The sequence below is a fragment of the Xiphophorus maculatus genome, chromosome 2 (genome assembly GCF_002775205.1).
Source record: "Xiphophorus maculatus strain JP 163 A chromosome 2, X_maculatus-5.0-male, whole genome shotgun sequence".
Classification (NCBI taxonomy): Eukaryota; Metazoa; Chordata; class Actinopteri; order Cyprinodontiformes; family Poeciliidae; genus Xiphophorus; species Xiphophorus maculatus.
In genome coordinates, this window is record NC_036444.1 from 16,153,882 (window position 1) to 16,175,934 (window position 22,053).

Here is a 22,053-nt window from a genome sequence, read left to right on the forward strand (position 1 = left end):
CTCCAAGTTTGCGGAAGTTTATCAATAGAGCTGGAATTGTACAACTGGTAGGAGCATCTAACCTAAAGGATAACTGGTATATTCATATTTCTTTTGGCTAATTTCCGGGTGACGTAGATGGACCTCAAGTCAGAGAAAATACAGCGCATCCTTACAAAGGTTAGTTTGAACAAATGACAACTTGGAAATGTGTTCAGTCTAAACTTTCCTTTGTATAAGCCGGCTAGCTTTGTAGGCTAGTTTCTATTAGCTTCTGCCAGCCTGAGAAAACTGGAAGAACCAGCTTTAGTTACTTAAATTCACGAAAGGAACTTAAATAAGATTACAAAGTGAGAGTGCCATTATTCTGTTTGGATGGATTTGCAGAATATTAAGCTGTTGAATTGAACAACTTAAATGTAATTACATGTACAGAAAACTATTCAAATAAAGTTTACGCTGTTTTTCCTTCTTACCTTTACTATGACAACGAGCAAAAAGAAATGTAAAATATGACAGTAAAATATTTAGAATTTGTGTAAAAAATTATAAATATTTAATTGGACAATTTTTTCAAGAAACTGACAGTTTCAGTAAAAAATAAAAAAAACCCTGCTCATTTGTAAAATGACTGAAATTTATTGCAGAAGTTTTAATAGTGTTTACTCTTTTGAGTTAATTGTACAGATGTGTTAATTATCAGGATTTTAATAATACCTAAAAAAAAAAAGTTTTAACACAAGTTGGAAAGTGCTATAAAAGATTTAAAAAATAATCAAGTGGAGAAATAAAAAAATTAAAACAGCATCTATTAAAAGTAACACAGGACAAGATACAAGAATAATTATTCATAAGTTTAAAAAAAGGGTTATTAAAAAGAGTGTAATCTAAAGTTAAAGAAAATACCACACGAGTGCAAATCAATGTGCGGGCATCGAATATGGCTGCTCCCAAAAATAATAGGTTTTAAAAGATGAAAGTTAAATTTGTCAATGCTTTTTAATTAATATTTCCTTACAAATAAATGTTAAAAAATATTTTTTCTCCATAACAATCCTGCTCATGTCTGTATCTCCATCCAGATATTTAAATGTCTTGTGGTGCATCTTAATCTTTAATATATAATAGATTTTTTTTTTTAAAGATGAATGTACTTCGTTGCCTTTCTCGCTCTAAATTATTAGACCGTTATTATTATGACATTGTGTTGATTTGAAATGACTACATTTCAAAAAACATTTCCTTTTTTTGTCAGCTGTTAAAATCAAACTGGTGTGGCATCAGATGTGCGACAGAACAGGACATATTACACAACGTCATGATTTATTTAGAATTACTTGGAAAACTAAGTACATCCTTACTGCTGAATGACTTTTGAACGATGAAAGGTCGAGTCATGTATCTAATAATGAGCAATAATGTCTCCTAACCCTGAGTTAAGAATATTGAGTTTTTATGATTTTAGACTTCAGTAAGATAAGGATCAGAAACTGAGGATCATTCTTAAAGAGAATCCAGACTTTTATTGTGTAAGTCATAACAGAAAATTGAGTGAACACTGAGCACAAAAAAAACTCGACTATGTTGAAAAACTTAAAATAAAAAAAACTTATCATTTATAAGTCTTATGCATGCTTTTACTAATCATTTATTTTCCCCTCTACTAGTACAAATTTGGAGATGTCACAGTTGACGAACTTCAAAAAATTAATCGCATCTTCCCAGACATGAAACCATATACTGGCATGTACAGTAAGTTTTTGTGCTACCTTTACATTTCTTTGACAAAATACATTCTGGTGAAAATGTATTTGCTTCCTGACATATTTCTACTCATTAATCACATTTTAGTATCAGGAAGGTTACCTGAGTAAATACGAACAGCAAACGACAATTTAATTTAATAAGGGAAAACAAGCTATCAAATCCGACCATGGCCTATGTGAAAAAGTGATTGACCCCCAAACCTAATCAGTTGCGCCAACTAACTTCCATCTACTGTTTTCTAATACTCACAGTGAGTCTTTTACCGCACTGTGGAAGAATTATAGCCACCTCTTCTTTCAGAATGGGTTTTAATTCAGCCTTATTGGAAGGTTTTTGTCCTACTGCATCTCAATGTGACTCGGCGGGGTCCAAGGTTATAGTGGTGACAGCCAACTCATGGAACAATGACGAGTCATATGTAAAGTCATGATTTTGTTCATGATTTTGTTTCTTTTTAGCAGTTCGGTGGTGGTTTGCTGGTGTGTCTGAGCTCAAGGTCGCAAATCTTTGATCAAACGATCTTCAAGGCGATTTTTATGGTAGAGGCCTGAATTGGTCAATTAGTTGCGTCTAATTGACCAACTAACAAGTTGACCAGGTCCTGATGCAAGAAACTGGTCAGGATCATCACAGTATTACCACCATGTTTGCACGTCAGAATGATGTAACCGTCCTAAAATTCTCTGTTGTGTAACTAGAAGCAGATCTAAGGGGGCAAATACATTTTCACAATACTGTGTTAGCTAACAGGTGATATATTGTGCTTTTCAGCATCCTCTGACAACACCCAGATGGAGCTCCTGAAATTAACTGGCGTCATACCTGTAAAGTATGATGGTAAGAATTTTACAAACACTGTCTATGCAGTTTTATGTCAGAGGATGTTCTAATGGCAGCCTCTCTCTTTAAGGCCGCTCCTACAACTTCCCCATCGAGCTGTGGCTTCTGTACTCGTTCCCGTTCACGCCTCCGATATGCCTCCTGAGGCCCACCTCCAACATGGTGATCAGAGAGGGAAAACATGTCGACGCGAAGGGACGGATCCACCTCCCGGTACTTCACAACTGGGATCATGTAAGCTTTTGCATTTGCTATCTATATTTTAAAATTACTCTAGTGTCTAATTTGGCATTGGATCTTCACTGTCTCATAATCTTGAGTAAAAATACCATGATTTCACATGTCTGTTTATTGCAGAATCAAACCTTTTATTTTCCTGTGAAAAATTTAAAGCATTTATTCCTAGTGCTTCTAAAATTATATATTGTTACTGATATAATACTGCTATACTATTTGATTACTCTCATGTTAGTAAATAGACCAAAGCAAAAATATAAACACGGTGCTGAACTTACAAGTATTCTATGTATTCTATGAAGCAACACAAGTGTGGGAAACCGGTAAATTAGTGAGTCTATCTACTGGACTAGCTAGCCTGTAGACTGCTGCTTATCTTACAGACTTGGGTTTTTGGGATCTTTTGAAACTATTGAAACAGTACATTTGAAACTGCATGTCTCATAATAATAACTATCACAAGCCTAGCTGTGATTTTCTCATCAGCCTTACTCTGTTACAGCCCAGGTCATCCGTCGTGGGTCTCCTGAATGAGATGATTTCCAAGTTTGAGGAAGACCCTCCGCTATCTTCCAGGACCACAGAAGACACCAAGGACCCCCATGAGCTCATGGCTTATGTCTCTAATCTGAAGATCAATGATGGTGCTGCTCTTTACATTCACTCTTAATTTTTACCTTCACAAATCAGACTTTTAAAAAATATATATTTTATATGAACCTCAGGTGGGATCAGGCATCAAGATGAGCAAAACATCAAAGTTTCAGTTGTTGGAGGAGGAGATTTGGGCATGGCGTGTGTGATGAGCATTTTATCTAAGGTAAGCTACCTTAGTTTTTGACAGTGTAACAGATAAACATTGTTTGGTTTTGTCAGATCAGTTAATGGTACTGAGTTAATGCTTATCTCTTTTTCACATGGTGTAGTGTAATGTAGACAAACTAGTTTTTATCGACGTTGCTGAAAGCTCCTCCAAAGGCGGCGCTACGGACCTGGAAATCTTCAACCTGCCGAAGGTGCAGGTATCCAGAGGTACGTCACTTTCTGCTCTGTCATGTTATGACTCATCGGTCCTTTTTGGCCAACAATACTTTTGTTATTTGAAAGAACTCCCGGCGTTGTGCTGACAAGGTCTTTCCACGATGACTCACCACCTTGTTTGCTTAGTTTAACAACAAGTTTTTAAGATATGGTTGTGTTCCTATAAGGTTTTTAGGATTAAGTACTAACCATGTTAAATGTTTTATTTCGTAGATATTTCATCTTCGGCGGGGTCCAAGGTTATAGTGGTGACAGCCAACTCATGGAACAACGACGAGTCATATTTAAAGGTGGTCCAGACTAATGTTGATTTGTACCGAGGAATAATACCCAATCTGGTACATCTTAGCCCCAATGCCATCCTGCTTATTGCCTCACAACCAGGTCAGTAACAGACACTTCTTCAAAGTTTTATTGTTTTTATTGCTTTTGTATAACCTCAGTTCCTACCGATTCAGTGGACATCATGACACACGTTGCTTGGAGGCAAAGTGGTCTCCCTCCAACACGAGTGATTGGAGCGGGGTGTAACCTGGACTCCGAGCGTCTGAGCCACGTTCTGGATATTAATCTGAATACACACAAACCTGCCTGGGTCATAGGAGAGCTCTCAGACAATAAAGGTGAGTGGGGAGGAACTGAAGAATCTATTAGATAGTTACATTAAGGTTTATGTTAATGCTGTTGTTACAAAGAACTGGTTTAACATTTACCCTGATGGATCTTTGAGTCGGAGTGTACAGGTGCATCTCAATATATGTTAATTTACTTAAATAATAAAAAAAATAAATTTAAAGTGAAGTTCATATATGGATTCATTACACTTTGTGTAATACTTCAGATGTATTTGGTTCTGATGTCTCTCATCTTTCTATTCACAAAGCTACATAGATTCTCTACGGGGTTTATATGTTGCAATAATCCATGTTGCTTGTCACACTTTTTCCTTCCACACAGCTTTCTGTTAAAATGCTTGAATATAGTATTCTTTGAATGATCAGTTTCTTTAGCAGTATCTCTTGTGGGTAGCCCTTCTAGTGGAGGGTGGAGAATTGGACAACAATCTACTTAGCCATCTTCCTTATGAGTATTTAGACGACAGTATGACTGTAACAGAATATTTTTGTGTTTTAAATCTGTTTTCCTTGCTCTTACAAAAAATATTCTAGATTCCTGACTTTCAGGTTTTTGTTATATTAGATTAGAAAATCTGTTGAGATTTACCTGTAAATTTCACACGACTCCTTGAGAGCAAACAAAATTATTCCTCTTCATTTACTCAACTCTGACCAAAATATAAGAGAAAGTAAAATCTATTTTTTTAATCATAGTGTAAGATTTTCTGTGTATAATTACCTTCTAAGTTTTGCTTGTTTACAAAGAACTCAGAAGATTGAAAAATTTGGCCCAAAACGTTTTACACACATGAGAAAAAACCTAATTACAGTTAGAAAATGTATCCAGTTATTTTAACTTTTTTGTATTCATCCCTTTTGCTCATCTGCACCATTATTAGGGTGACAAGTTATGTAGTTCTTCCAGCAGATCTTGCATGTGGTAAGCCAACTGTACATCATGCATACCATTAAGCTTACCAGTGTTTTTTTGTGTGTGTTTTGATAGTTCCTGTAATAAGTAACGTTGGACTGAGTTCTAATGGAGCACTTGAGATCGCCCCAGGATCTAATTCTACAAAGCCGTTGCTAGACAGGTACTTTTGCTACAAACATGGAATTAAGGCATACCTTTTATTAACGTCTTATCATTATTCATATTTTTATTTTTTACTTTTCCCATTCAGAGCATTTGATCTCATGAAAAATCGAGGCCAGCGGTCCTGGTCTGTAGGTCTTTCTGTTGCGGACATCACAAACACCATCGTGACAGATAACATGAAGATTCACTCCATCTCAACACTGGCTCAGGTAGCTCTTAAGTTATTAAAACAATAGGTCCACTATTACCAAGTCTCACACTACAGGTGTACTTCAATGAATTACAATCTCACTGAAAAGGTAATTTTAGTAGTTAAATTTAAACAGTGCAGCTCTCTAGTAATTCATTACATCTCAGTTGTATGGCAGTCAGTTATTGTCAGTCAAGGAGGGTAAGCTAAAAAAGGACATTAGTAAGCCCCTAAATACTCATAATGCTGTATCCAAATGTAGGAACAATGGTGGTAGAAAAGGTGCACAACCAACCATACAGCCTTCAGAATCAAAATTTAAAATTTAGTTAAATAGATTTTGAGATATTCACAATCCATGGACTGAAGCTGAGAAAATAGTAATACACAAAGGTATAAATGATGCAAATTCTCAAACAAAGTGGCATTTCACTATTCATCCATTTGACTATATTTGAATTGATCTTTCATTTATTTTTTCTAAATCCGCATTTTGCTTTCTTAGGGCTGGAGTGGTATAGGCGCAGAGGTGTTCCTCAGCCTGCCGTGCATTATGGGAGCAAACGGATCCGCTCGGTTGGCTGGAGTGACACTGGGACCTGAAGAAGACACCAAGCTCAGGGAAAGTGTCAACTCGCTCTTTGTCCTCATGAGTCAGATCAGAATATGAATGTAATGAGAAATCTGGGAATACTTCCTGCTATATAGTCAGCGATGGACAGTGACTGCACTGGAGTTGAGAAAAAAAGCCATGTAATTTTCTATGCCTGTTTCTCCTTAAAATGTGGACATTGTGTACTAAATCATTGTAAAAAATATATATATAATATTCACTTTTTTATAGTTTGGAGGCATTGGAAGCTTCTTTTGCACATATCATGTTGCATTGAGGTAATGTTAAATTTTCTTTTAAAGCCAAGGTATTTCATGCAGAACATCTGAAAGATGAGTGCAGTCTTGGGAAACAACTCAATGTGGCAAATGCTATTTGGGATTCTTTGTCTATTTATGCAAATTAATATAATTCTGAGTAAATCACAGTGTTGGATTATGAAGATGAACTATGCATATAGTAACCCAGAGAGCAATAGACCAGTAGACTGACTTAAATGAAGCTTTTGTATCTACTGTCATCCTGTTTCCTTGCTCTTAATGTACTCTTTATGCAAAAATCTTCTTGCATAATATGAACAGAAGCTATTTAAGACTTGTATATTTTGTAAGACTACATTATTTTGTTGGTATGCAATAAACATTTGAAAGCACACATGATTGCTTGAAGAACACAACAAGACATGTATAGTTAATCTCTTTATAAAACTCAAGTAGTTGCATAAATGCAGGTATGCTTTGGTCTTAGCCTCAGTTATGACAAAATTCCTTAAATGAGCAGTGATGTGTAATATGTGATGGCATTCAACAACAAAGCTCCAATACTCTGTCATGCCAAACATACATGTATGAATGCCAAAAACAGTACTTTATAGTGAGGCAATGCAAACACAGACCAAAGTCTTAAGCAGAAGACTTTGATAGAAAAACAAAGCTGCAACAGCTGCTAAGTATAAAAAAAAACCCCTGACGTTTGGACCCAAAATAGTATAACTTAATATTTGACTACGCTCAGCCTCCATGTCTAAATATTACTTTTTCCTTTTAAATAAATAAATGACACACACACACACAAACTACAGCTTTTTTCCTTTGAATTACACACTGAACTCTCCCATGTTACTTGTATTCAAACTCGCTTTCTAAAAATTAACATAACACTGACTGGCAATAAAAAAGCTTGACTTTGGGGTGTGTGTTTTGTTTTCTGACCACTAGATGGAGCCATCTTCAAATGTGTCAACTTCTACTGAAAACCCAACGGCCTGTGCCAATGTATTACATTTGGTCCCCAACGTTAATATATACTGTACATGAACATATACATAGTGTATCCTTGCTGTAAAAACATATATAACTGAAAGAGCTTTCTTCCCCAAGCCCCCAAAATGAGTTTTGTAACATGTTTTATTCATAAAAGAGCCTCAGAGTACCCACTGCAACCTCCCAGGGAAAGAATCTGAAATGGCATCATGTCTAAAATACTTTGGTCTGTATTTACATTTGTCATTTATTGCACCATCCTTGCTGCTGATGATGTTTACAACTTTAAGGAAATTGTAGTTTTATTAGCACTCCATGAATACACTCTGGTTTAGTAGAAACCCCACATTAAGCTACACTAGGCTAATGACATTTTCTCCTTTTGTTTGACCAATGGAAGATTTGTGAGCCTGCTCACACTTTACTATAAACTCCATCTGAATACTTTGACTGATTGATGGTGTTAACTGGTAGCCCTTTTGTTAGAGTTGTTGTACTAAGTACTCCATGTTAAGACTAAGACACCTTTTTGGAACAAAATTAACCTAGCTAGAGGTGTAAGAATGGTGATGTGTACAGCTGTGATGAGATCACTACTCTTCTGTTCAAAAGGAAAACCAATTTTTTTCTTATGACTAACTGAGGGGCAGTCACACTTCTTGACATCAGTGTGACTGATGGAAGTTTCCATTAGAAACATGGTACAGTTTTCACAGAAGTGGGTACAATAGCTGGACATGAAAAATTCAATATCACACATGCACGCAGAAATATTTGACAAACTACTGGTCCTTTTATCTTTACAACAGCTTTGAAAATCAATTAGATGAATTATCCACTGCCCAATCAAAAAGTCACTGATTTGGGAAGCTTTTGTCCAACAGGAGGCGTCCTACAGAAGTTTGGACTGGACTGTACCCCTGCCGTACCCACCGGTGACTGTCCTGAGGACCTGGAGTGAGCTGGGGGAGATCCTGTGTATAGCAAAGGTGCAGGGAAGGCAGAATGGTCTCTGGGGGCTCTGGAGAAATTCTTAGAGTAAACAGGTGACGAGGACCTGTTTGGGTCTGAGCAGAGAGCAGAGGTGGACTGAAATGGGGTGAGTTTGTCTGCAAAGCTGGGTGGTGGAGGAGGGATGATGGAATCATCCACCCAGCTGGTGTCTCCTTTATATTCTGGCTCTTGAGGCAACTTAGGGAGGGCACACATCACAGGCGGAACAGGAGAGGGGGAAGGAGGAATGAAAAGAGGAGGTGGGGGAACGGGGAAGAAGGTAGGGTCATAGGCTCTGTCAGTAGCATGTTTGGAGTTGCTGTGAATGCAGGGGAATTCCTCAGGAGTAGAGGCAAGCAGTCTTTCCACAAAGCGATCATCGTCATCAGCTTCAGAGAGATTATCATACTGAGATGTGTTGGAGGGCCTCCTGTCACCCATGGACCCAGGAACATAAAGGGAAACTGGGAACTTTGTTGGTTTTGAGGGTGGGACTCTGGGAGATGATGAGGAGGGTGATGTGTAAACAAAGTGAGAGGAAGATTTTGTAGGAGAAGTAATTTTATTTGTGATGTTGTGCGGAGAAGGTTTTGGACTTGGTTTCGGTGATGGCTTCAGTGGAACGACCAGCGGTGATGCTGACCGAGGGGAAGGAGAGTGACGATGCAGGCCTGGATGAGTCCCAGGTCCCAGGCAGGGGGATTCCCGGCCCAGAGACCTTTGGTCAATCTGCTCAGGGTAAAACAAAGGTGGAGGTGGTAGGTCAGGAAGATCCATGAGTTCCTCCTCCATTTGCATAGTCACAGCATCCAAAGGAGAGGGTTCATAGGGGGGAGGCCAATCCATGGACTCCACCTGAGACTCTATGTCAGTTGTCTGGTTCTCATGTTTTCTATACTCTTGGCAAACCTCTGGGGATGAAGTCTTCATACCTCTACCCAAACCTATGGCAGTTGATGGTTTGTTTTCTTTTGGAGGTACTGGAGGTGATTTACAATGCCTCAGGGAAGAAGGTGTTCCCTGTGTGGGGACAGCTGCTGCAGACATTGAAAATGTGTTTGCTCCAGAGAGGCTCATTGAATTCTGGAGTTCAGAGGGAGAAGGAATCTGATGATTGGTGGTTGCATCTGTTTTCTGGATCTCTATTATAGGCTTGCTGTTGGTCTGCAGGTTTATTTTGACCTCCGGATGCAAGTTAGGCTGCAGCGGCAGAAGGACAACTGGTCTCTCCTGACCCAGAGGCTTCTTTGGGAGCTCATCTGACTTAGCTAAAAAGAAGAAAGAGACAACAGGCATGAGAAGGAAACAGAAAAATACAGTGCTTCTTGAGAATCATATTTTGTCACATTATCCTCAGTGTACTTTTAATAGGTATTTTATTCGCTACAGCAATACAAAATAATTGCAAAGTGGAAATAAAACTATATGTGGTTTTCAAAATGTTTACATATAAAAATACAAAAAATCAGTGATGCGTTTTTATTAACCATATTTTATCTTGATACACCTAAATAAAATCCAGTGCAAGCAATTACCCTCAGAAGTCACAGAAGTACATAGAGTTCACCTCTATGTTGTAAATAATTGTTGTAAATTATTGTCTGCATAAATACTGATGTTCTGTGAAGGCCTCACAGAACACCAGTAAAACATTTGGAGAACATTTATTGAACAACATATCAGAGCACTGTCCAGTCCATTTTTTGAAAATCAAGATTTTTGGGGAGACTACAAACCCATTATGACATGGCTGTCCAACTAACCTGACAGGCCGGGAAACCAGATCATTAAGCAGAGAATGAGACTAGAGGCTCATGGGAGCTCTGGAGGAGATCCAGAGCTGAGGTGAAAGAATTAAGTTTCATGGCAATCCACAAGGTTGACAAACACTGAATAATTTTCTAGATAAATAAATCGGCAGGTGTAAGTAAGTAAAATTCTGTGGCAGGATTTTACTTATTTATTTATTTTACTTTGTGATATTAATTTAGAAATGTTTTATCTTTTCTGTAACTTCACAACAGCCAAAGCAGCACTGTTGCTTTGGCTGCATCACTTTGTTTATCAGACAAAGTGATGCATGAGACTTAAGAACACGAAGACAATAAAACACTGTTGCACCTGGAGGAGGTCGATCCAACTTTTTACCGCGCAGGTCTGACATCGCCGTCTGTAGCTGTTCTACCACCAGATCATCCAGCAGGAGGAACGAATCCGCCAGCTGCTCCTGGAGAAACTCCCTTAAGTCCTCTAGCTGGAACTTCATGAGGCGTTCTGATTAAACACAAAATATTGATGTAAAAAATAGCTAAATTAATCTATCTAATAATGTTTTATTCTTAGTGTGGGGTAAATTAAAGATAAAAATACTTGTTGACAATTCAACCATCTATTTAAATGGAAGAAATCAACCAATATGCTGCTCATCTGTGCATCCAATGAAAAGTCTGCTTTTGATTCTTCTCCACAGCAATGGGCCACTTGTGTTATGCAAGGAGGCTTGTCTTGTAATCCACACAATAACACTCAGAAATCAGACAAGATGCTGTTAAGCCCAGATACAGCTGTAAGTCCCTCAGCACAGCACATAAAGACAAAGATAAAACATACATGAGCTTCTCACTTACTTTTGTGTAACTTGAGGATTGTATAAGCCATGGCGGTTAATATCTTATCTCCTTCCAATATGTAGATGTCCCATAAGCGGAGGGTGAGGGTGAATGGTGTCTGTTATGGAAATGGCAGAGTGGGAAAAATGGAATAAATAATTAAAAACAACAACAATTCAGACGGTTCATGTTTGAAAAGCTGAAAAAACCTCCAAATACTGACTCTGTCGATAAAGCACTGGAGAAACCATTTGGTGGAGTAAATCCCTGTTGTCATCTGCTCCTTGTCCTGTGGGGACACAAACCAACATGAAACTGAGTCTCAGAGTAAATGTTCCAACAGAACTTGTTATAAATCTCAGTTTTCAAACCAGCCGAACATCATGATGAAGCCACCGAGCTTAAACATCAGTCAGACACGCATGCAACTCACCAGGTGTTTCTTCAGCTTAGGCAGCATTGTGGAGAGGATGAGTTCATGATGAGTCTGGAAACGGTGCAACTTGGGAAATCCAGGAATGAAAAATCCTACAACATAGGAATAAAACTGACTGTAAGTGATAATACGGTGTGCAGTGATGACCGCAGCATTAACACTGCTGTGAAAAAGTATTTTCCACAAAACATTTCTTTAATTTTTGATTTTTTGTAACACTCAAATGCTTAAATCAAACACACTTTTCCACCAGACAAACATAACCCGAATAAAAACGTGCAGTTTTCACAAGAAGATTAATTCTTTAATCTGTAAATTAAAGAAATCTGCACTGAGGGTGATTTTGGCCACTGCCAAAGATAGTTAAAAGAGAGAAAAAAAACATTGGCCAGCCTTTTATTTTTGTACATCTGTGTCTTCTCATTATTGTTACCGTGCATGGAGTGCTTGCTGTCAGTAAGGAGCTGGGATAAAGCCCAGAAGGCATCTTCCTCGTTTAGGTACATGAGTAGAATTGCAGCGATCTGACTCATCCCCTGGCAGTAGCTAACCTCCTGGAACAAAAACAGCCGAGCAAAGTGTTTAAGTCAAACAGAGTGGACAAATGAGAGGGACTCATCATTATTTAATAAAGCACATTTATATAGGTCAAAATATAACGGCTAGATAGCACCTGAAAGTCTGATGTAACTGTATAAACAAACTGAATAGCTCTACTTAATTTTTGAACAACAATTTACAGTGAACATTTTCAAATATTTACAGTGATACACATGCATTTTCAGTATTATGTTTTCCTGTTGAATTACCACTAAGCTGACATCAGAATGATTCACTGATTTACATGGAACAAGCCCTTGGCATTGGCAAACACAGTCACGCACATGGTATCTGTCCATATTAAGGAGGATTTACTTTGCAGATAGAAATAGAAACCCAAAATGTATCCTTTCAAGGCCAAACGGTAAGTATAATTAGGGTTAAAGAGAGGTTAAACTGCACATTCCCTACATTTTTCTCTACCAGCACATATGTGAAAAAGTCAAACATCCTCCTCTCTATTTTGCCTTTTCTTTTTCTCTCTTAGCTCTCCCACTGACCCAATTTCTTTTGAGCGTTGTGTGAGAAGAGTGGGAAAGGGAGAAAAAAGGAGCAACGCATGCCCATTTCCTCTGGCTCATGCACCTCTAATACAGAGAAACTGATGAAAAAATCCTCTATCAGAAAAACAGTCCTTTGTGTGGGGTAGTATTTAGACTGCTGGGTAGACAACAGCCATCTTTATCTAGACAAATGTTAACTCGACCCTCTTAAACACGGGAGTACATTTCTGAACATGTATTAGATGCAGAAATATGAGGGCCTTAAAGTGGATACAAGAAATGTTCAGTCTGGTAGACTTTAGAAATAGTAACAGCTATTACATAATTTCCTGTGAAGCTAATAGTAGCTGAATTTACTGGAAGAATATTTCTTCTGTGTCATGAAAAGATACGGTGATCAGATCTTCTAGAATAATCTCTCATAATGGATGAGATAAAATAAGCATTTAGCATTTACAGATGAGGATAAATTTGTAGCCAAAGGCTTGTTGCGGTACCATATTGTCACGCAGAGAATTGTAGAGAAGCAAAATCTTTCATTTGAATTATTTTATTCAGTTGGGTGGAGAGAAAAAGTTAAGAAATAAGTGTTTTATCACTAAGAGGTGACCATGCGTCTTAGTGAAAACCATACATCTCTGAATGGAGCGGGATCGTTCAGCAGAGTTTGAAATAGTATAAACAGGGGTGGTCACTTGTTTACAAGGTCCAAACAGTTCACGTTCACAGACAGGAAGAGATACAGTATGTTAAGACCTAAGTAGTGGGAACACAAATATGGATTTTTATCCAGCCCAGTGGGTAAAAGAAATTAGCCTCTGAATCAGGTCATATTTCTACACCAAAGGGAAATCTATGGATTACTAATGAGTTTAAATCAAAGTATAACTATAAAAAAATACTTCAATTTCTTTGAAAGACATTGTAAAGGGAATTAATATTTGTGGCACCAGTAAATTTGTCAAAACCCATAAACATAGAATAAATTTTTCTCTATTTTGTGTTTTAGATTGTGATCATGCTACTGCTGTAAAATTTTACTTATTTCAAGGCTTTACACATCTTAGAACAGGCATGGGAGAAAAGTTGTCAAAATCTATACAAAATAATCTCATTACCAGATATGGGTTTAACGTGGATTTAATAATAGAGCAAAGATAGAAAAGAAACCGATGTAAAATGGTAAATGGTCTGTATTGTAGAATGTCGATACTGTAAACATACTAATTGAACAATTATCCTGTTTCTGGCTAAGCCCCACACATAAGAAAAACAAGCTCCAAGAATGTGTGACTGCAGTTATAATTACCAAATAGATATATTTACATAGTAATATTACCTCTAAATCTAACTGATCGAATACTGAATCACTTTGTTCAACAAGACTTCCTTTTTCTTTTTAATATTGGTAATAGCAGGATATTTGATTTCATAGAAATACAGTAACTTGAGTTTACAATGACAAATTAGGATGGTGAACATTATTGGATTATTGGTTAGAAGCATAGATTATTTATTAGAGAATAGTTTTTCCTTGAAAATGAAAACAAGAGCAATGTCATTATTATCTCATTTCAGTTATATAAACCAAACTCTTTATAAGAGTTTGGTTTAATTAAGTACGTAGATGAATAGTTGCTGGTGGTCGGACTGGTAAATTCTGATGGAGCAGATTCAGGCTAAACCACACTCATAAATAAAAGCTCCAAATACAGAGCAAGAACAAAGATGGGTCTATAATGCTTAGCCAGCTCTACCGAAACTGAAAAGACACCAATGCCACTGATGGACTTGTGGTTGGTGCTCCACCGATGTGTTACTTTCAAATGCAAGGCTAGTGCACGCAAAAGAAAAACATAACAACTCTTGGTTAGATTTAGAGTGTTTTCTGACATTTAGATTGTCAGAAAACACTTACCGTGTTGTAGACAGAGTAAGCGGCCAATACGTGAAACAGTGCCTGCTGCCTGGAGAGGGAACAGAAAAAAAAAACTGTTTAAACAAGGATGTGGTTCCTGAGACAATCATGAGAGCAGTGAAACTCACAGGAATATTATCCAGAGGGATCATATAAAGACTGTTTTAAGTGCTCTCTATGTTAATGCTAGCAGTTCTTTTATGTTACATATATACAGTATGTATGTTAGTCCATGTTACTACTACCACTGCTTGTGTGTTCTTATATTAACAAGTTCAGTTGCTTTTGGTGACGAGCAATTTTCAAGTCTTGCAACACATTCTCGTCTGAATTTGGGTCTGGACTTTGACCACTCAGCTCTGGCCCTGTGTGTTGGGTTGTTGTTCTGCTGGCTGTTGAGTTTCCCGCTAAAGTCATTTCATTTTCAGCCTCTCACTGATTTTTTTTCCCAGATATTGCCCTGCACCTATTCATCTTCAAATCTACTCCCCCAGTTGGAGAAAAGCGTTTCTACAGCGTGATGCTGCCACCACCACAACCTTCTTATATGTGGGGATTTTACAGTATGTTCAGGTAATGTTACTTTTTTTTTGTCCAGCCAGACACTACATTTTGAGTGTAGGGAAAAATGTTCTGTTTTGGTCTCCTCTAACCGGAGCAACTTCTTCCACATGTTTGTTATTTTTATTCATATAATTTCTCAGAAACTACAAACATAACTTTTATGGTTTTCTGTCAATAGTACATTTCTTCTCACCACTTGTCCATCAAAGGCAGCTTTGTGGAAACCACAAGTACTAGTTCTTGTCCTGTCAACAGATTCTCCCACATGAGCTATGGATCTCTCCAACCATCCCTGACCTAGCATGGGCCTCCTGTCTGCTTCTTTGATTAATCTTCCTGCCCTGCCTATCAGTATAGGTGGATAGGTCATGCCTTGGTAGGTTTGCAGTTGTGCAATCCTCTTTATTTACAGATAATGGATTGAATGGTTCTCAGTCACATGTTTAAAGATTGGGATTTTGTGTTATAACTTCACAAAACGTCCCTACAACCTTATCACTGACCTGTATTGTGTGGCCTGTCTAATGAGACATCTCAGGTCTCATTAGAAGAGCTGCAATTATACTGAAACTAAAAAAATATTGGGCTCTTTTTCATAATTAGGTGATAGCGCAATTTTTTTTCCCAGGGATACTTGAATAAAGGAAGTTGAACATGCCATTTCCTTTTACATTCCAATTATATTATACTTTTTTTCCTTAAAATCTTAATCAAACAAACTGAAGATTGTGATTGATGTTTAAAAATGAGGAAACAATAAGAGGGATAAACAATTTCGCAAAACTCTAGACTCTTGCATCTTCAATCAAGCCTTTCTGACTCAAGCATTTTGTGGTGTGCATCTGTCGGATTACATCTTGAGACTCAAAAGCTTTACAGTCGGCACAAAGCACCCATTGTTTGCACATGTGAATGTGTTTGTGAGTGAGGGCAGAGGGGGGCATTAAGAAAAACATAATGTAAATGTAAAGAGGATGTTTCCCCTGTAGGCCTCAATGACAAATACATGTCCAGTGTCAGAGACAGGAAAGGAGCTTTAAATAGCTGTCAGTGTCTCAGTGTCTGTGAGACAGCTGTTGACTCGCAGGGAAGGAGTGGGTAGTCAGGCAGGATGAAGCAGTGTTTTGGTCTGTTTAGGACTCAGCAGCTTTGAATTCAAGGGGAAGTACATTACAAAGGAAAGGATGAGAGCACTCTTCTACAATCAGAGATACAAAAAGTGGCTTCTGCAACTGCCTCTAATTAAAAATAATAATAATAATAATAATAATAACAGAAAAATATAAAGTTTTGAATAGGTCTCTGAATTGGTGTGAAATCTGTCACTGTTTGCTGCAGGAGTATTTTTGCACATGTGCCTTTGTACCGGTGCACATTCTGTGTGAGCGCCATTTCCTGTGGGGCTTTGTGCGCTGACAGGAAGGCTAATAAAATGCTGAGAGAAGGAAACCACCACTCTGTTTTTTTGTAACTGCGTAGTGTGCTTTATAGTTTAGGCCAGAGGTCACACCCTGCAGGAATCCCACTTGGGGCAAATCAAAAAACATGTGAGATGTCAGAAAACAACAATGCACAGCAGCTGACATGGAAACAAAAGGAAGTCCTGAAAGTTTTTCATCAATATTTACATAAAACACCCAAAACATTATGTCAAAAATAATATTGTCTACAAGTAGATGTTTGGATTGAGCCAAAGATAGGAAGGAAGTTAAAATTATTAAAATTATATTGAAAAATGCTGTAAACAATAAAGTGAATAATAACAGAAAACTGAAATGCAAATGAAGAACTCACTTCACTCCAAAGCGGTCCATGAACATGATGTGGTTCCTGAATGTTCTGTTGACGTCCAGATCTATCTGCTTGATCTCTGTTGAGAAGTTTCGAGCCTGCTGTTTCATTTTCTGGACCACAGAAGATTTTTCCACAATACCATCCATCAGTTGTTAAAATCCAAACTTTCTTGAAAGTATAATTAAACACTACCAACTATTGTCCTTGTAATAATAATTAAAAAAAAAACACGTACCTCATATTTTCCCGGATTGTCTTGCTTGACTCTTTCGATCTCCAAAAGCAAGGCCCACGCTTGGCCTCTCAGCTGCAGAGGAATGCCTTTATACACACGCTTCACCAGCTGAAATACACAATATGTAACAATATGCAATCAATCTTCACCACAGCAATCACAGGAGAAAGGCGCAGATTCATGTATATTCCACTTCCAAATCTCAAAGGTTAAGAACTTTTGCTTGTAGTCATTTCTCTTTTGTGGCTGACCACAGAAAACGGGGAAAAGATGGTGGCGGTGGGTGGGTGGTAAATAAGAAAATGAGCAACGCTATAAAAGGTAATGGAAAATAGATTATATAAAGGCATGGAAATTAAACATCCCATAGCAGAATGAAAAAAATATTGATGCTCAATTTAGCATCACAATGCTAAATTGAGATGGCATGCTGGTATCTCATGGGAGCCGCTCTTAACCTTTTCACTGTTCTTGTATTTGTCCCATTTCTTCACCATCTTCAGCCATTTCTCCACTCGCTCCAACTCCTGTTGCTTTTGCTGAAAAGGCAAAACATAGAACATCATAAATGCTCAATGCATGAGTGAGAGGGCAAAAATGTATTACATGAGCAGTAAAGAAAGTCCCTACCTTCTCTTCAAGTGCAGTGGGTGTCGGCAGTTCTTCCTCACTGGAGCAGAAATATATGTGTATCAGTGATGCAATTATTCGCTTTAAATAGTTATGATGAAGTGAAAAATTCACAAGACAGAAAGTTGTAAAAAAGCAGATGCTATGGTCAGGAGTTTAGATACACTCTTCATACACAGAAATTTTGTGATTATACTGATGCATTTGAATTACCGTTTTTTTTAGACAATAATGATATACGTGGTCTTTTTTATTAATTGTTTAAGTTTACATTTAGCACTAACTTTAATCTACAAACTGGACTAAATTAAACAAACAATGAAATAAAATTTCAACTATATTAATAGATCATTGATAATGTATGGTTAAAAGTCTCACATAGAAAATGTTACATTGCTTTTTGTACCAATCAACAAATAATAAAAATTTGATTGATAAAGTTATCACCATCTAGCTTTCCACTGCAAAACCAGCTTTGATTTTCAGTTGGGATCAATATCCTGGTTATTGTCTGAGATTTCACTGTCTGCCTGTTTATGTGGGAGAAAGTTGAAGAAATTAAAGCTAGTCCCAGCATTTCATTATACTTTGTGCAGCACACCAGAACCAGTTGCAGAAAAATATCCCTACAGTCTAATGCTACTACCACCATGACTGACACGTGGTGTTCCTAAGATCAACAGCTTCACCTCGAATCCTTAACATAATTTTTTACCTTCCGTCAAACATCGTGTTTGTTATTTTCTCTTCTGACCAAGGTTCTATGTGGTTAACTACAAGTTTCAATCAATCTTGATGGCAGCAAAAATCCAGTCAGAATTTTGCTAAAAGTTTTTTGATGGTTACAAAATTTATGTGGCTTCACTGCAAAAAAACAAAGAGACGTTTAACCAAATTTGTGGGCAGATATGTACATGTATGCATATTTCGTCTTGTGTGGGCATAATCTTAACCTTTTGATCATAGGAAATTCTGAATAAATTAAAACTTGAAAATTCTTGGGTTTTTTTTAACTCTTTAAAGTTGTTAGTTGCATAATCGTTCCCCAGGAAAAGCAACAATTCCAAGTCATTAAGAGCCGGAAAGCAGTTAAATTTATACTATTAATGAGTAGACAGAAACATCTCACTCATGGATTTCACATTATGAAATAAAATGACAACAACCCAGTTTTAAAGTTACTTACTGCAGGAAGCCGAAGCGGTCAGTGACTTTATAGATGCTAAAGTCAGCGTCCTCCCATGGGTTAATGCTGACGCCCTCTTGCCTGCCCTAAAAAAACAAAACACATGTAGTCCAGATTGAGAAGATTAGGGCATGCTGCTTTGTCACTAAATGTTTACCTTTAACCCATTTTATTCCAGCTTAAGGTTTATATACAAGGAAAGCAACCTGAAACAAATTCACCTTTGTTAATGGCACCAAAGTTTAGGGATTCATTGTAAATTATAATCCCAGTGAAGATAGTTGACATAAAGCCTGATATTTTTGAGATTCTAAAGAAAATCCAGCCATTAAATTTGAAGACTGACATCATATCATTCTGATTCAATACGAAGTGGTTGGTGATTTCATTGTCACTCTAAAAGAAACCTCATTTGTAATTTCCTAGTGAAATATTTTCCAATATCGATTTATAAACCACACATCCAAATGCATCATCTGTTGCATTTGTACAAAAGATACAATCGTAGGCCATCAACTTACCTTGTCATATTTACTGATAATTTCTGCCCGTTCTTCTGCTATCAATACATCTATATCCTTCTTCATGTCAAAATCTAGAAGCAGGCAGAAAAACAAGGTCTCAGTTAATGCAATTGACATCCAAATATGAAAAGGACAATTTTTCTTATAGAGCAAACTTAATTGTTTTCAGAGGTTGTTTTGATATTTAGGCAAGTAAATAGAATAATCTACAAAAAGGTGTACAGCATGATGAATATAGCTGATAAAATTCATATATTGTCATACTGTGCTCTTTATGCACTACTGATGGATAAGATCTTTTGGAGATATTGTCACTATTATATATCTATTTCATTATCAGGAAATAGATAATGAATTAGCCTACTGAATTAGCATCAGATCTTACAATCACATTACTAACAAAGAAACTGCCTTTGGTTCCGCTTGAAAAAAAGAATATGGAACAAAAACCCACACTGAATTTTCAAGGAGGTCTAACAGAAACAACAATTAGAATGTATAATTAACTGGTATCGCCAGTTAATTATAATTCATAAATTATGAATTCATAATTTTGAGTCAATTATGAATCAAAAAAATTTCCAGAGAAACTCATCTAAATTTAAAAGCGTGCAAAGTACAGCATGTGTCCTGTGAAACAATAACTTTGAACAGTAAAGGCTGTGCTACAGGACCACAAGATCTTCATTCAACAAGATCTTGGATGAACATTCAACTTCCAGCTAGTACATTATCTTGTGCTTTGCAAAAGTATTATAATTCTTGAATTGTTCTTTGTCACAAGCTTCTGTGTATTATGTCAGCATTTCATATGGCAGGCCAACACAAAGTAATGAAGAATTGCAAAAACGATACACGAATATTTTTCTTTTAAAAGCATAACATTTGAAAAACATGCATTTGCAATCAATTGCCTTGATTCTGAGACTCCCAAATAAAATGTAGTGTGTTTGGTGCATGTCAGACTTTCATTTTATATTTGTGATGTAGCTATATCTTAAAAACATTGTAGCCATTCTCATCTGCTTCCCATTTTCTGTAGTACTTTGTGTGAAATGACAGTGAAATACTGTAGTTTGTCATTTGTGACAAAATGTGAAAATGGTCAAGGTGTATGTGTGCTTGTGAATGGTACAGTGCATACGGTCTTTAAGTGTGAAGTGATAAACTCTGAACATCGGTTTGTTGATAGAACAGTTTATGATATCAAGGTATTTTTAGGAATGCACACTAGTCTTTCAAAAGAATGTTAATGTGTTTGGTCATGATAACAGACGTATAGGAATCATTATGTCTCAGTTTTGATATGGTTATAAAAGCAGAAGATAATGTCCTGTTTGAAAAGTTTTAAAACCAGTTCCTTTTGTAAACTGTTAATGTTTCATCTTATTTATCTGACATGTGTATAAACTGAAACATTTAATCTGTTACAACACAGAGTAACTTGCGATGTGGAATATTTCTAAACAGGTTTTCAACTCTGTCTCCCCTCTTTGCAGAAGTATCGTGTAAAACTGCAAAAATAATCTTCCTAAGTTTCATCATACTGTTATGCGGTCAAGCAGTTTTCAGGAAGCAGTGCTTAAATTTACTTGATATAAATAGAGAAAGTATACCCATAGTAGCCAATGACTTTACAGAGAATGTAAGGGTCTGATAGCAGCTATTCACATAAGGTGTGAAACAGACTAACCTATCAATAGTTTGTTTCATACACATATGTAGTTGTGTGCACACACGCACACAGTAACACTAATATTAATTCACGCAGCCCATTGTATGCAACAAAAACTGGCATGATTATGAAGAAAGATGATGCCGTAGCACAAAGAGAAATATATATTCAAATATTAACAAAAGATCCTCCTTTATTTATTTATTTATTTTTTATCTGAAGTCTGGCCTCACTCTCTAGCTTTCAATGACTGTGTGCTTCAGTGAAGTGGTTTCAGAGTGAGAGTGGGCTTGTGGTTTATTTAGTCAATCAGCATTTAAAAGTCATGTTTGGATAAGAAAAACACAAATTCTTTCCATGCCTCCAAAACATATTGGAAGATAAAAGACTCTACACAAACATGTAGAGTCTTGGACATTCTTCCTCTTTTTAGTGCAACAACTATAGATGATAAAGAATCAGCTAAAGAACTTCCACCAACGCTGATACTCATTTTAGGCAAAAAAACAAAAAACAAAACATATGTGCAGGAAACCTATTTTCTACATAGGCAGGAAAACACCAAAACCATGTAAGCAAAAATTACAGCTAATCAGATATACTTTAGAACTCCTCCTAACTTTGTGGGGGAGAATAGTGTTTGTTTTAAAGAATCATATAGAGTCTAAAAATGAGTGCATGACAACAAATGGTATACCCTGAGGAACACCGTTGATGATGCTGGATCGAGGCAAACATCAT

At 37.0% G+C, this 22,053-nt stretch overlaps 2 protein-coding genes across 2 annotated transcripts in view; one reads left to right on the forward strand and one right to left on the reverse strand.

Annotated features, from left to right (window-relative positions):
- LOC102218813 (ubiquitin-conjugating enzyme E2 variant 3-like) lies at positions 1-7,571 on the forward strand. The gene is made up of 12 exons (XM_005808843.2): positions 1-159; positions 1,647-1,731; positions 2,518-2,583; positions 2,657-2,820; positions 3,326-3,467; positions 3,549-3,643; positions 3,750-3,855; positions 4,078-4,248; positions 4,323-4,487; positions 5,488-5,575; positions 5,666-5,789; positions 6,276-7,571. Exons 1-12 carry the CDS (start codon positions 118-120, stop codon positions 6,438-6,440), a joined length of 1,413 nt encoding a protein of 470 aa, XP_005808900.1. The 5' UTR covers positions 1-117; the 3' UTR covers positions 6,441-7,571.
- Positions 7,069-22,053, reverse strand: part of LOC102221597 (USP6 N-terminal-like protein) — a 25,866-nt gene continuing 10,881 nt past the window's right edge. Inside the window, exons 2-14 of the mRNA XM_005808854.2 lie at positions 19,635-19,708; positions 19,114-19,199; positions 17,928-17,967; positions 17,756-17,836; positions 17,298-17,405; positions 17,063-17,172; positions 14,705-14,753; positions 12,117-12,237; positions 11,681-11,775; positions 11,471-11,536; positions 11,266-11,365; positions 10,760-10,912; positions 7,069-9,906 (exon numbers count right to left, since the gene is read on the reverse strand). Coding sequence (XP_005808911.1) covers positions 8,492-9,906; positions 10,760-10,912; positions 11,266-11,365; positions 11,471-11,536; positions 11,681-11,775; positions 12,117-12,237; positions 14,705-14,753; positions 17,063-17,172; positions 17,298-17,405; positions 17,756-17,836; positions 17,928-17,967; positions 19,114-19,199; positions 19,635-19,700 — 2,490 coding nt within the window. The 5' untranslated portion in view covers positions 19,701-19,708 and the 3' untranslated portion in view covers positions 7,069-8,491. The remainder of the gene's footprint in view (positions 9,907-10,759; positions 10,913-11,265; positions 11,366-11,470; positions 11,537-11,680; positions 11,776-12,116; positions 12,238-14,704; positions 14,754-17,062; positions 17,173-17,297; positions 17,406-17,755; positions 17,837-17,927; positions 17,968-19,113; positions 19,200-19,634; positions 19,709-22,053) is intronic.

What these genes read in the sequence shown, in the direction of transcription:
- LOC102218813 (XM_005808843.2), top strand. Translation starts at nt 118, where the DNA reads ATGGACCTCAAGTCAGAGAAAATACAGCGCATCCTTACAAAG. An exon ending in TACAGCGCATCCTTACAAAG is followed by an intron (nt 160 to 1,646) that starts GTTAGTTTGAAC and finishes CCCCTCTACTAG; the next exon opens with TACAAATTTGGAGATGTCAC. An exon ending in CATACCTGTAAAGTATGATG is followed by an intron (nt 2,584 to 2,656) that starts GTAAGAATTTTA and finishes TCTCTCTTTAAG; the next exon opens with GCCGCTCCTACAACTTCCCC.